Consider the following 15,759-nt stretch of genomic DNA (forward strand, 5'->3'; position numbering starts at 1 on the left):
TCATGCCACCTCCTTGACCTGTCTGTCCTCCCCTGAGTGACCTATCCCCTCCCTACCTCCCCACCTATACTCTCCTCTCCACCTATCTTCTTTTCTCTCCATCTTTGGTCCCCCTCCCCCCCTCTCCCTGTTTATTTCAGAACCCTCTCCCCATGCCCCTCTCTGATGAAGGGTCTAGGCCCGGAACGCCAGCTTTTGTGCTCCTGAGATGCTGCTTGGCCTGCTGTGTTCATCCAGCTTCACACTTTGTTATCCAGCATCTAACATGACGGGATTCAAACCCACATACCCAGAACATTGCCTGTTCCTGGGTTAATAGTCTCGGCCATCATCTCCCCTTGCAATCTGTTGGGGTTGCCAGATCAAAATTGGACCTTGCCTCTAGTCAAAAGAATGTATGTCAGCCCAGTGCCTCACACTGGGAGAGCAGGTGGTAGTGAAATGAATGGTTTTGCCAACATGCAAGACTCATTCCTGACTTGGTCTGCTTCCTGTTATTCTGATTGGATTTAGAATGGGATCAGTGAAGCTGCAGTATGGAGTGAAATGAATTGGATATGCTGTGGAAAAGCCATGATATTGTGTTTCTTATTCATGCACCCAAGTGCGGCCTGACTTTAGATATTTGCCTGTAATCTCCACAGGGACCTCAAGGAGATGTTGGTCTGCCAGGTGCCCAGGGCCCTCAAGGGCAGCGGGTAAGTCATCAGTGTCATCGAACATTTGGTAACAGTTCACACATTCTCATCCTCACCTGAAAATTCTGTGTCTTGTTTAATGTCTCCGATATAATTGAATTCACTTAATTCAGTGAAATTACATTTTAATTGCCACCATTGGCATTGCCAACAACAATAACCAAGAAACACAACACCATCCAGGTCAAAGCAATCCACTTGATTGGCACCAGCTTCAACATCCTCTCCCTCAAACAGCGACGCTCGGTCGCAGCAGCGTATACATTTACAAGACTCACTGCAGCAACTCCAGCCGACATTCACGGTCAACTTTGTCAAGACAGCATCAGGTTTAGGCACAGCAAGATCCCACTAAAATCAGTGTATTGTGACCAGATAATTCTTTCAGTGAGGCTGACTGAGAGATAAGTACCAGCCAGGATTGTGAGAGAGAACTCGGGTGTCCATCTTTGAACTGGTATACAGAAACCTTAGCATCCACCCAAGCGGGCAGGGGAGGCCTAGTTTAACATCTCACCCAGGAAGTGGCATGTCGTCAGCACAGGGCTGGCACATCAGGGAAATTCTGGGCCGACTCTCTGGAGTGGACCCTACAATCCCCCTGACTCCACACGATGGGATGCTGGGGTATGTGACGCACTGAGCCAATGAGCAATGCTGAGCCCCAACTATTGACATCTCCATTATCACCCAGCCAAACTTCAGCAGTTACAATAGTGACATCCACCAGCCTCCAGGACTGATACTGCAACTGTTTATTCCACTGGGAACAATTCGAGGGGCTCTCCTCAGCTCTCTCCTACACCAGCCCTGGGTCATTGTAGGATTTATTCAGTTTGGTTTATTACTGTAACGTACACCAGCGTACAGTGAAAAGAGTTGTCTTATGTATTTTACAGGCAGACTGTACCATATAAAGTACATCAGGGTAACAGAACAGAGTGCAGGACACAGTGTTACAGCTGCTGAGAAGGTGCAGAGAGAGATCAACAGTAACATTAAAGAGATCGGTTGAAAAGTCTGAGAACAGCGGCTAGGAGCTGTTCGTACATGTTTACGACATATACAGCACAGGGCCCATTGGTCAGGACACAATCCGTTCTAACACTATACATCTCACAATGCTAAAGCCTCCACCTTTTTAGCCATACTCATTTTCTCTGTATTCTTCAGGGTGAAGATGGTCTACCTGGACTTCCAGGACCACCTGGACCTCCTGGACCCCTGGTATGTGTGACACCAATTTATCTCGCATCAAAGTACGTTACAAAGTTTGCGTGACCACATTTCATCAGGGTAGATTTACTGACAGAGGTTTAAGTGGAATGAAGGTCAGGTCAACCTGACAGGCAATGGGAGCAGTCATCCACTGAAGGACGAGAACAATCTTAGTATGAGACAGCTACCTCCCAGATAATGTTGTGTTTGAAAGGTCTCGCCTAACCCTAGTGCTGACACGCTCAGGAAGCCTGCTCTGAATCAATCTTCAATGCTATTTCTTGGAAAGTGTCCACCGGTTAAGCAGTCCAAACAGTGACCTACGTGGAGGCTGTTCACCTTATTGTACCTACACCTGTTCTTTGGTAGAACTATCCAATTAGCCCTTTGCCCTTTGCAAATAGCCTTGCAAAAAGTTTTCAAGTATTTGTGCAAGTCCCAGTTGGAAGTAATGATTGCATCGAATCTGATACCATTGTTAGGTTCGTTTTCGGAGACCCTCACGGACTTGATGCAATAACAAGACACTGACCTGTTTAGAAAAACACAAATCCCTTTATTACAGAGCCAGTACAAGCTGTGGAGGATCACCGTACTTAACCTGGCACAGAGTGCAGAGTCTCGCAAGTGATTCTCCCCGAGCAGTGGACAGTCCCCACTTTTCATACTTTACAGAAGACATGATACAGAAAATAGTTTCACATCTCACAATGACATGATACATGAAACAGTTACTACAACAGACAAAGACATGACACCAAACAATTATTACATCAAGAACATAAAAGACCAGGATATAGTATCGATTGCTAGTGAAGTGGCTGCTAATGGCAGGAGGAGATTTCAAGTTGTTATCGGGACAGATTGTGATTTCAAGTTGCCGGTGTGCCTGGCTCAAACAAAGCCAGTGCTCTGGCCCCTTTGTCAGCGACAGAAGTGACATGCTTTAGAAGTCTCACACCTTTACAAATGTTCCTTACTTAACCCCATTTATTTGAAACAGTTTAATTCTAATTTTATTCAGACAGGAAGCTTAAGACAGTGTCTGCATACCGATGTGTGGGAAGATAAGGAGTTAAATTCCTAGCTAGGCAGGAAGCTTCAGGGCAGTGCCTGCATACCTATGTGTGGGTAGATAAAAGACTTTAATTTATAGAGGTACAGAGATCAATGGGATGTTATCCCAATAACATCACTTACTGCGTGAGGTGAGGGAGGAATTTAAACACTGGCACCATCCCAGCGTGTGATAGCCACGTGACATTTACTCACACATGCAGCATGAGGCGGAGATACTGGCAGAGGGTCAGGCCCCATGGTGAGACTTTGGCTTCAGGGGGAAGGGTGGGGGGCAAAAGTGGAAGCCAGGGCAGGAGGGGGCAGATTGGACTTTGTCAGAAGATTGGTCAACAGAAGCCAACAAGAAAGAAAATATGAATGGTTGTGAAAGGCATTGGAATTTGCCAAGAGCACATTTGCAAAACACTGGGAACAAGCAATGTCACTCCCTGTTAAAATCAGCAATTAATACTGTATTGAGCAATTAAGCCACAATTTACTGCTAAAAGTATTTATAATTTCAATTTACAGGGTGAGCCTGGGCTTTACACAGGCGAAGGAAGTGGTGACTTTTCTGTAAGTTTTCCAGCACTTTTTTTGCGTACAATGGCTCCATGATAACTACATACACCCCTATTCACGTAACGTAAGGTTTAACACAGAAAACTGTTCATGTTGAAGTTTTCAGAATTGAAGAAAGGAAGACACTGTGTTTGTATAGCAACTTTTTTATTCTCAGGGCTTCTTATACCGATTCACAGCTAATAAAATGCTTCCAAAGAGCAGTCACTTATTAACATAGAACATAGAACATTACAGCCCTTCGGCCCTCGATGTTGTGCCGACCTGCCATACCGATCTCAAGCCCATCTAACCTACACTATTCCATGTACGTCCATATGCTTATCCAATGACGACTTAAATATACCTAAAGTTGGCGAATCTACTACCGTTGAAGGCAAAGCGTTCCATTCCCTTACTACTCTGAGTAAAGAAACTACCTCTGACATCTGTCCTATACCTTTCACCCCTCAATTTAAAGCTATGCCCCCTCGTGCTTGCCGTCACCATCCTATGAAAAAGGCTCTCCCTATCCACCCTATCTAACCCTCTGATTATTTTATATGTTTCAATTAAGTCAACTCTGAACCTCCTTCTCTCTAATGAAAACAGCCTCGAGTCCCTCAGCCTTTCCTCGTAAGACCTTCCCTTCATACCAGGCAACATCCTAGTAAATCTCCTCTGCACCCTTTCCAAAGCTTCCACATCCTTCTTATAATGCGGTGACCAGAACTGTACACAATACTCCAAGTGCGGCCGCACCAGAGTTTTGTACAGCTTCACCATAACCTCTTGGTTCCGGAACTCGATCCCTCTATTAATAAAAGCTAAAACACAGTATGCCTTCTTAACAGCCCTGTCAACCTGGGTGGCAACTTTCAAGGATCTGTGCACATGGACACCGAGATCTCTCTGCTCATCTACACTACTAAGAATCTTACCATTAGCCCTGTACTTTGCCTTCCGGTTATTCCTACCAAAGTGCATCACCTCACACTTGTCTGCATTAAACTCCATTTGCCACCTCTCAGCCCAGCTCTGCAGCTTATCTATGTCTCTCTGCAACCTACAGCATCCTTCATCACTATCCACAACTCCACCGACCTTAGTGTCGTCTGCAAATTTGCTAACCCATCCTTCTACGCCCTCATCCAGGTCATTTATAAAAATGACAAACAGCAGTGGACCCAACACCGACCCTTGCAGTACACCACTAATAACTTGCCCCCAGGATGAACATTTCCCATCAACTACCACCCTCTGATAATAAAATGTGAGGCTGGATGAACACAGCAGGCCAAGCAGCATCTCAGGAGCTCCTGAGATGCTGCTTGGCCTGCTGTGTTCATCCAGCCTCACATTTTATTATCTTGGAATTCTCCAGCATCTGCAGTTCCCATTATCTCTGATACAACTACCACCCTCTGTCTTCTTTCAGCGAGTCAATTTCCAATCCAATATTTCCAATATTTGCACACAGCGACATCTACACAAGGCAATTGTCCAGCAGAATGTTGGTGATGCAGTGATTGTATCCCTGGCCTAGAAGGTCTGGGATCAGGCCCCACCTGCCCCAAGCTGTGTCATAAAGCATCTACACAAGTTGATGAGCCAGTGCTAGTGTGTTTTACTGGCATTGACGAAAGGATAAAGATTGAAATCCCCTGCTGCCTCACTGTCACCATGTTCACCTGCTTTAAGGTCTGCCCAGGTCATTGCACCTCCAACGGACCCTCTCCAACCCAATCCTTCCCTTTGGATATGACCCCTCCCACAGAGCCTCTCCTGCCCAATCCTGCACAAGGACATGGCCCCACCCACAGAGCCTCTCCTGCCCAATCCTGCTGTTTGGATATGACCCCTCCCACAGCGCCTCTCCTGTCCAATCCTGCACTGGGACATGGCCCCACCCACAGAGCCTCTCCTGCCCAATCCTGCTCGCTGACTGTTATCTAAGTTTAGAAGCTGGAGTCTCTGGAGTGAACTTTGAACCCACTATCTTCAGGCTGTAAATGTACTACCCACCAAGACTAGGTTCAGGAGATTGTATACAGTGAGAAAGTATAGTCAGAGACACACATCTATCAGACTCACATGGAACCCAACATGAAACATTGCTATTGGAGAGAAAGATTCTTCGTTGGCTACAGGCCAGGAAATGCCTGTTACAATCAGAATGCAGAGAAAACAGTACAGCATAGGAACAGTCCCTTTGGCCCAGAAATCCTGTGCCGACTCATGATATCTTTCTAAACGAAAACCTTCAGCCTCTATGGAGTCCGTATCCCTCTGTGCCCTGCCTATTCGTGTGTCTGTCGAGATGACTCTTAAAAATTGCTATTGTATCCACCTCCACCACCTCATTTGGCAGTGCATTCCAGGCACTTACCACCTTTTGTGTAAAAACCTTACATCTCACATCTCCTTTAAACTTACCCTCTTTCACCTATGACCCTGAGTAATTGAGATGTCTACCCTGGGAACGAGACTCCCAACTATCCATCCTATACATGTCTCTCATAATTTTGTAAACCATCAGGTCAGCTTTCATCCTTTGATGTACAAGTGAAAACAAACCACGTTTGCCCAATCTCTCCTCTTGGCTAACAGGACCCCCAAATCAGGCAACATCCTGGCTACGCAATTCCATATCCTCTCCAAAGTCTCCACATCCTTGTGTAAATGTGGTGAGGGGATCTATAACAATATTCTAAATGTGACCTAACTAATGTTCTACCCAGCTGCAAGATGACTTGCCAGGTTTTATAATTTATGCCCTCACCAATAAAGGCAAGCATTGGCATATGCCTTCTTGACCAGCTATTCCACTTTTGTTGCCCATTTCAAGGAAAGTGTGGTCTTCATTCCATAATGCAAATCAGCTGTCCAGCCAACTGAGCTACCCTGCACCTCCCACCTTCACAGTGGTTGTGTCCTAACCAACCCATTCAGAATGTTATTACACAGAAATGGAGCCAGTGGGACTTGAAGCCAGGGCTCCTAGCATCAGAGGTGGGGCCCCTACCACTGCACCATGCCAGCCACTGAATAAAATGGGAGGATACTTGTGAGAGATTAGGAAGCATTAGGAGGGCATTAATAGACTGAGAAAATATTGGTGAATTAGACTAATGGGTGTCCATATTCTAAAATTGTGGAGGGTTTATATAAAAATAAAACCCTGTAGGTACTAGCAATCTGTAAAAGCAAAAGACAGAAAATGCTGGGAAGAACAGAAACTCAGCAGGTCTGGCATCATCTGTAAAGAGAGAAACAGAGTTAATGTTTCTGATGAATAGTCAGTGGCTTGAAGTATCAAGATAGTTTGTTATAAAATAACAAGATTGATTATTTGGGAAAACCTAACTGTCTGTGTGATAGCCCAGTCAGCATGCATGCTGTAATCAACTTTCATTGCAATTGGGAAAGTGGTATCTAGGCTTTGGGTAATCCAAATAGACAGAGGCCATTCACTCCATTGGTCTGTCACTAGCTCTTTGAAAGTGCAATCCATTTAGTCAATGCTGTCCCTTACCCTCTGCACCCCAGCACTTTCCAATCATCAACTTGTCCAGCAACTTCCAAAAGGCTAAAGTTCTACACAAAAAGTTATTGATTAATTTTAAAGCTGTGTAGGAATATGGGATAAACCTCAGGAATGTATAAGAAACTGGGCAAAAGGGAGGATTGAACCACAAGACGGGCATGGCCACGTGAGGTGAAGGATTGGGTTTGGCACCTGAACTTTGTTTATCGGACCAATGTTCACTCTAATCTACGTCAATATCTTGGATTTAGAAACTCATTGTAAAGTAATCAAGTTTGTCCCAATGGAATCAGAGGAGATGGTTCAGAGAGAACAGAATGAGTTAGAGAGAACATTGTAAATCAGCGAGGACAATGGCAATAACTCTTCCAGCAGAGAATTGGAACAAGCTGAGCGAAAGAGGAAGGATTAGGTAACACATGCATTCCATAAGTAGTGTTCAGGAAGCTGTCAATGAAGCTAAAAGATCTTTATTCCACATTTAGATGCAAGTATATTGAGATTATCCAAATCATTTCCTGTCAGACACCTAAAGCCAGAGTGTGATGGGAGGATTTTCCTCGCTGACTCCAAAGGCAAAACATGCATCCCTCATTTTGAAAGCTGGCATAATCAGCATTTAGAAACATAGAATGCCAGTGGTGCAGTAAGAGGCCATTTGGCCCATCAAGTCTGCACCAACCCTCCAAAGAACATCCAAACCTGGTAATCCTGCATGTGGCTTTTACCCATAGCTAACTCATCTAACCCTGCACATTACAGAGCAGATTTTAGCATGGCCAATTCACCTAACCTGTACATCTTTGGAATGTGGGAGGAAACCCACGCAGACACAGGGAGAGCATGCAAACTCCACACAGACAGTCCCCTGAGGCTGGACTCGTTCGTTTGTTTGTTTGTTCGTTCGTTCGTTCGTTCGTTCGTTCGTTCGTTCGTTCGTTCGTTCGTTCGTTCGTTCGTTCGTTCGCTCGCTCGTTCGTTCGTTCGTTCGTTCGTTCGTTCGTCCGTCCGTCCGTCCGTCCGTTCGTCCGTCTGTCAACACTGTGAGCCACCCTTTCATTAGGTAATAAGAATATATACTGATATTCATTGGCAAAGGATATGACTTGATAATTGATATTGGTAATTGATCTTGATTAATTGATCAATGGTATTTATAGATGACTAATATCACTGAATTGCTGATCTATATTGATGATTAATACTGATCGATCTCTGATACTGATTGATTCCTGATATTGGTGAAAGCTGATATGGATTGAGCCTGCTTGATGGCTGATATTGGATAATCATTGATACTGATTGATAATTGATATTGATGAGAGCTGATATTGATCGATAACATCCTCCTTTTGCTTATTATTCTCTAGTGCCCAGCTGTCTGCCCTTCCGGTCCTGCTGGTCCTCCAGGAATGCCTGGTTTCAAGGTATGATCATGCAGTCAATAATCAGTCTGGATTGATATTAGATTATATTGACTGCATTGCCTGGTAATTACCTTGCAAAATTTGCTGGAACATTGTTTAAGGACAGGGGGAGAAACCTTATGGGAAACAGACTTTCCAACAACTTAGGGAGAAGAGGGGTGGCTCTGCTCTTAATTCATCACGTTGAAGGTGATGGCAATGATTCTCTGAAAACCTAGGATTCCAGCCATTACTGAAGATTCCTCCCGATCCTCCTTCCCCAGTGAAAATCCTGAAGGAAATAGCTGGAGGATGAACTTAAAAAGAGAACCAGTGTAACACAGATGGGTTAGCGATAATGTCATGGATTTTTAATCACAGTGGCTGGTAGAATTTGAGGTCTATTGATAAATCTAGACTGTAACATTAATTTTATAAACTGTATCCATGACAACTGTCACTGACTTGTAAAAAATCCATTTGGATCATTAATATTCTTTGGGAGAGAAAATCTGTTATCCTTACCTAGTCTGACCTACATGTGACTGCAGACTCGTATCAATGTGTGGACTCCTAACTGCCCTCTGAAGTGACACTAGAGAGAGACGGTCTGTACAAGGGCTATTAACGATGGGGAACAAATGCCAGAAACAGCTTCATCCTGGAATAGAATGTAAAAATGACACATGCCAGAGCATGGAGGAGAATAGGACTATTCTGTCTGGAGTGGTCTCATGCAAGTATGTAGAAGCCTTAAAGTTGTCGACAGGATAAATATTGTGAGTCTGTTTGTCCTGGCTAGAGATTCTAACATCAGGTTATAATGTCAGAACGTCTCGCAGGGGACTGAGATGGGAAGTAGATGGTTGTGATGTTTTGGTTTTCTCCACCTCAGTAGCATTTTCATACACAATTATTGATTATATTTAAGGCAGAGATTGATAGGTTGCCGGACACTAAGACAGTGAAGGGGTACGGAGCTCGGAGGAGAAAGTAGACTTGAGTTTGACAGTGATAATGGGAACTGCAGATGCTGGAGAATCCAAGATAATAAAGTGTGAAGCTGGATGAACACAGCAGGCCAAGCAGCATCTCAGGAGCATAAAAGCTGACGTTTTGGGCCTAGACCCTTCATCAGAGATCTCTGATGAAGGGTCTAGGCCCGAAACGTCAGTTTTTGTGCTCCTGAGATGCTGCTTGGCCTGCTGTGTTCATCCAGCTTCACACTTTGTTATCTTGAGTTTGACAGTCACTACAATCTCACTGAATAGTGGAGCAAGTTCAATGGATGTGTCCCCATGCTCTTGTTCCTTATGTTTTTTATCATAGGAGCGCAGGAAATAGGAGTGGGAGGAGGTAATTCAGCTCCCTCAAGTTATTCCCATGGATCATGGCTCATCTTCCAAATGAATGTCATTTTCCAGCACTTTCTTCTTTTCCTTTGACATTGTTAATATGGTCAGCTCCACCATCAGCCAGGCACAGATCAGTATTATGCAACAGGGTTAGTATAAGTTACACAAAGAAACTTATTTAAGGGAAAGGCTTACAATAAAGACTTGAGCAAGCCTGGGCAGAGTAAGAGAGTTTGGAAACTCTGTACTTGGGAGGTGACTAGGAAGCTGAGACACAAGATGTAGCTTTGAGGTGCTGAGGAAGAATGTATTCCAGTAAAAGTGAGTGTCCTTATGACAGACCCAGGAAGGAAAGGGATGACAAGGGAGGAGCTCAAAACCAAGAACCAGAGATAGTCACCAAGACCTGCTGTTGGGAATTTAAGAGTAACCTCAGAGAGAGTTTAGAATGTGGAATTTTCTACCACACGCAATAGCTGTAGTCCCTGCTTTCTGTTTCAATGGGTGGTGAGGGGCTGGGCATCTGTGTGCTTGGGAGTAATAACCATAAGCCAACAGGCACAAGTGTGTCGGTTGCTGATAGAGCCCTAACCCTGATTATTGTTGGTATCTTTCTTTCTCCAGGGGCACACAGGGCACAAGGGAGAGCGTGGAGAACCCGGCAAGAGGGGTGCCAAGGTAAATCACTGGCATTTTGACCAGCATGGCTATTTATTGTGTACGGTGCTTGATCCTTGTGGTGTTGCATGTTCTAACGACCGGATATTTGAAATTTCAGGGGGATCCCGGACCTCCCGGCGTGCCAGGTTTACCTGGACCAATTGGATTACAGGTAGGAGCTGGAGGCGAGCGGAGGATACACAAGTGAGAGGTGCTTGTTGTATTGTTCATGACCCAGGCAAACCCCACGGCTCAGAAAAATCTCCTCTCCACTGTCCAGCAGCTGCTTTGTTTTATTGGTTCAGGTTGAGTTTGAGAGTTCCTGGCCTTGTCCTATAAGCCCTGAAGCCCAATGGTTGGAGGGTGGAGGCCATGATGTCATCACCATTGCCTTCCTTTCATCTTTTCAGGGGGCCACTCCCACAATCCCCTACCCCCCACCCAACGCCATGCTCCCTTGCAGTCTGGCCCCTCAGAAACCTGGAGAAACCAGCCTCACGGCCAGCTCTTTACTGTAGTTGTTCCATGAGTGTGCACAGGGGAGTGGGGGATATTTTCACTGATGTCATCTGTGAGCCACTGCCTATTGACAATAATCTGAATTCATCCAGAGCAATTAAAGAAGTAAATTTTTTTAAAGCAGGAAAGTAAGGAGGAGGCAGAATTTCAGAGTTGCTTGGGTTGGAGGGAACACATTTCAAAGCATAGGACATGAACAGCGAGAGGTGGGGATGTCAGCAGTGGTTGCAAGAAAATTAGGATTTGGTGCGAGGTCGGAATTAGAGGAGTATCGATATTCCAGAGGGTTGCAGGAATGAAATAGGTTTCAGAGTTTGGTGGGGTGCGGTCGTGGCAGGATAAAATTTTAAAATACGTACGATTCCAGATCTGGAGCGAATATAGATTCAGTGAGCAGCTGACATTGAGATTATTGCCAATATTGAGAAATCTAACAGCGACATCTTGGACATGAAGAATTGTCTTCTCTGTTCATTCTACCTTGGAAGCATGGAAAAAAAAATCCCATCAACAATCTGGAGGGTTGTTTTATGATTCCTGGACAAGTCAGGCCAGGGGTGAAGCCTGTCTTGATCTTGACTTGACTTTATTTTTGTAAGTTGGTTAATATGGTGGTCATTCACTAAACATATTCACATGAGGCTGCCAATGTTCTTTAAACTAAAAACAGCACAAGTTTATTGTGGAAAAATGTTATAGACATATATTTTAAAAAAGACAAAATAAAACTGAAAGAACTGCAGATACTTTTATTCAGAAACAAAAATAGAAATAGCTGGAAATTTAGACCCTCAGGAAGGGTCACTCAACCCGAAACATTAATTCTGATTTCTCTTCACAGATGCTGCCAGACCTGCTGAGCTTTACCAGCAATTTCTGTTTTTGTGTCTTAAGAAAAAAGACAAGTTAGAAAGATCTTAAGATAAACTGCCAAAAGAAAAATTTGAACATTTTTTCCCAGCAACAACCTTTAAACTCGTTCAATTCCAGTAATGTATCATTTTAACCTTAACTCCAAATTTTGTACTTAATTGACTAATTACAAGCATTTCCTTTTGACAACTTTTTATATACATTATACATTCTCTCTCTGAGACACACAACCACCAGCTACTTCACTGACTTTTCTTATCCAACCCCCAAGAAAATTCTTGTCTATTTAAAAAAGAGCCTCGTTAAGCGCAGTAGGCAGCGCGTCAGTCTCATAATCTGAAGGTCGTGAGTTCAATCCTCACCTGTGGCACTACGTTTTGTGGGAATCTGAAATTGTGGGATTAGGTTGGGAAGGCCCATAGTTTCTAGCAAGAGCCCACTGCAATAGTGTTTCGAGTCTTAGGGACGGCACGGTGGCTCAGTGGTTAGCACTGCAGCCTCACAGCACCAGGGACCCGGGTCCAATTCCAGCCTCGGGCGACTGTCTGTGTGGAGTTTGCACATTCTCCCCGTGTTTGCGTGGGTTTCCTCCGGGTGCTCCGGTTTCCTCCCACAGTCCAAAGATGTGCAGGCTAGGTGGATCAGCCATGCTAAATTGCCCATAGTGTTCAGGGGTGTGTGGGTTATATGGGGATGGGGATGGAGATGGGTCTGGGTGGGATGCTTCAAGGGGCGGTGTGGACTTGTTGGGCCGAAGGGCCTGTTTCCACACTGTAGGGAATCTAATCTAATTTTATCGTGTGCTTTACTAGTCTGAAGGCCTGATGAATGCAATATACTAAACAGCCCTTCTGCTGAAATAAAACAAAGAATTGCAGATGCTGGAGATCTGAAACAAAAACAGAGATTGCAATTCCCCAATCTACCTATCCCTTTCATATCTGTCTGTCTCTCTCTCTCTCCCTCTCTATCTCTCTGGGCTCCATCTCCACCTATCTGCTCACCTCTCTTCCCCATGCCTGTCTTCAGCATAAGTTTCACTTTTTCCTATCTGCTGTCAGTTCTGCTGAGTCAACAGATTTGAGACAAAATCTTTGCTTTCTCTCCACAGATGCTGCCAGGCCAGCTGAATTTTTCTAGCAATTTCTGCTTTTGTTCCAGCCCTTCTGAAACTGTTGACCCTTGGTCTGTCTTTCTATTTCTGCATAAAAGTTCAACTTTGTAAGCATTTCATCAATTAACTCCCCAGGTTTAGATTAGATTAGATTAGATTCCCTACAGTGTGGAAACAGGCCCTTTGGCCCAACAAGTCCACACCACCCCTTGGACTATCCCACCCAGACCCATCTCCCTATAACCCACACACCCCTGAACACTACGGGCAATTTAGCATGGCCGATCCACCTAACCTGCTCATCTTTGGACTGTGGGAGGAAACCGGAGCACTTTGTTTAGCCACAATGCTTTCCTGGAAATGCTGTTTGAACTCACTGTTCAAAAATGACTTTCTGATCTCTTTTTTAAAAAAGTATCTATGCATAATTAAAACCATCTACTTCTACTTTAAAATTGAATTCCCAAATAACAAAAATATGTTCACAATCTTTGTCACTGTTGTGTGGATTATTGGAAGCATAAGGATATAATTGGCTGTAGGAAAAACGTACAACGCTGATTACATTTGAGGCTAGTTGAATCATTTCCTGGGCTGGTCTTTTCTTTGAGACTGTCCTCATCTGTTCAATCCCTTTGTTCCAGCCATTTTGGTGTCTTCCTATTATGTTCCGACTCATGAAAAGCAATTTGAGAAAAAAAACCTTCAGTTTCTCCTCATTCAAAGGAAGAAAGGACCTGCACTTCTGTAGCACCTTTGCCTAAGTGTACTCAGGACACTCTAACGAGGTTTACAGCCAGTTAAGTTCTAGTGTAGTCAGTTTTTTATATTCGCAACCAGTTTGCACATAGCCAGCAATGTGACAATAATCGCTAACCTGTTTCGGTGATGTTGATTGAGAAATAAATATTAATCAGCATATCAGGGACAAGCACTTTGTTTTGAAATAGTGACTGCGGGATTTTTCACGTTATCTGAGGAATCGTAACAAATAGGAGCGGCAGTAGGCCATTCAGCCCTCGAAAATCCTCTGTGTTCTGTGTTCAGTCAGAAAAACACCCCCCCCCCGCCCCTTCACCGAGACAGTGGTCACTCTGTCTGGGCAGCTGGACGCTGGCTGGATTTGGCTCAGAATCAGGAGCTGGTCTCCAATCGTTGGAATTCAACCCCTCCAGGTTTTAATTCAGAGATAGGACCCTACCCCTGAGTGACTGTCACCATTTGGAAAGATTAAAAACAGGAAAAGATTTGAGAAAAATAAAAGTCTTACAGAGAGAAACCACATAATCATGCAAATTGTTTTTATTGTTAAAAATGTTGAGTCTGTGAAGCAGCGTTGTGATGTTACTAAAATGCCTGAATATTACTGCATTGGGAGGAAGGATGTCTTATATCAGACTCTGTTCTGTTCCCTCCACAGGGTCCTCGAGGATTGAGAGGCCCTCTCGGTAAACCTGGTCCTCCCGGTGACAGAGTAAGTGAACGACTGGATGTGAACATTTCCCTAGCCTGACGCCTCACTGTTCAGAAAATTGTCAAATTGATCAGCAATGCCACCGTTCATGCACCCACTTGCATTGATACTGCACCTTAAATTAGTACATTGGTGCTACCCAAACTTTTTACCGCCACGAGAGCCCATTGTGGGGCTTGAAAATTATTGTGACCCTCCTGTGAGAGCTGCGAGGTGCGGGAGTGAAGGGGGCTGTGAAACCAAGGCACTTTTAGAGACAGAGTACAGCGATAATAATTCGGCCAGAGCTTCACAGCTACCGTAGCTGCTTCGGAGTTCACGGCCCCAAAATTTGGACTGTGACCCCTCTCGGGGACCACATTCCCCCAACTTTGTAATAAAATGTCCCAAGGTGCTGCCCAGAAACATTGACCAAGTAAAGTGGTCACGAGACTAAAGCTGGATAGGCACATGATCCAAGATGGTGGTTTTAAGGAGCATGTCTGAAAGGATGAGAGGGAGAGAAAGAGGTTTATGTTGGGATTGGAAATACTTGGCCCAATGGTGGCCAAGGGCACTGCTGCTAATTTTGGGGCGATGGTGCGATACAGCTTGGATTGTAAGCACGTTGTGGTAAACAGGAGCTAGAGTAAGATCCTCCAGATTGTGGAGGCTTTCCTGGTCTGGTGGTCACACAGCATCAGCTAGCTCCATGGTTGCAGCTCTCCCTTGGCTGTTAGACTCCATCTTGTTCAAAAATGGCTCTTTCCTTTCTTATTGCTGATTTTCCTGTCTTTATGCAGGGTCCCATAGGATTCCACGGACCAGTCGGTCCACCTGGCCCTCCGGGGAAAGTGGTGAGTATTAGATCACTCTTATAAATGCAATTCTTACCCAACAATGATCTGGATTTTCTGACTTTCCTTTAGCTTAAGAACATTTCAGTCAATTTGAAGATACTGGAGTGCAGCAGAACAGGGAGGGATCCACTGCAGATGCTGTATCACACAGCAATTCGGAAAGCCTCGTGTATAAATCACAAAAACCAACATCTAAGTTCAGCAAGTAACAGGAAAGTCAAATGGAACATTGGCATTTATTTCAAGGGAATGGAGTATAAAAATAAGGAATCTTGCTAAAAACCTACAAGGCACGAGTTACAACACATGCGCTACACTGTGAAGAATATTGGTCCCATTATTTAGAGAAAGATATAGGAGCCAGCCCAGAGAAGATACACAAGGCTGGTCCCAGGCATGAAGGGATTATCTTACAAGGAGAGGTTGAGTAGGTAGA

General features: G+C 44.5%; 1 protein-coding gene across 1 annotated transcript in view; it reads left to right on the forward strand.

Annotated features, from left to right (window-relative positions):
• The window catches only part of col9a3 (collagen, type IX, alpha 3), a 187,264-nt gene that overhangs the window by 72,911 nt on the left and 98,594 nt on the right, over positions 1-15,759 (forward strand). Inside the window, exons 8-15 of the mRNA XM_059652715.1 lie at positions 645-698; positions 1,872-1,925; positions 3,507-3,551; positions 8,454-8,510; positions 10,469-10,522; positions 10,623-10,676; positions 14,431-14,484; positions 15,267-15,320. Coding sequence (XP_059508698.1) covers positions 645-698; positions 1,872-1,925; positions 3,507-3,551; positions 8,454-8,510; positions 10,469-10,522; positions 10,623-10,676; positions 14,431-14,484; positions 15,267-15,320 — 426 coding nt within the window. The remainder of the gene's footprint in view (positions 1-644; positions 699-1,871; positions 1,926-3,506; positions 3,552-8,453; positions 8,511-10,468; positions 10,523-10,622; positions 10,677-14,430; positions 14,485-15,266; positions 15,321-15,759) is intronic.

This window comes from Stegostoma tigrinum, chromosome 19 (genome assembly GCF_030684315.1).
Source record: "Stegostoma tigrinum isolate sSteTig4 chromosome 19, sSteTig4.hap1, whole genome shotgun sequence".
Lineage (NCBI taxonomy): Eukaryota > Metazoa > Chordata > Chondrichthyes > Orectolobiformes > Stegostomatidae > Stegostoma > Stegostoma tigrinum.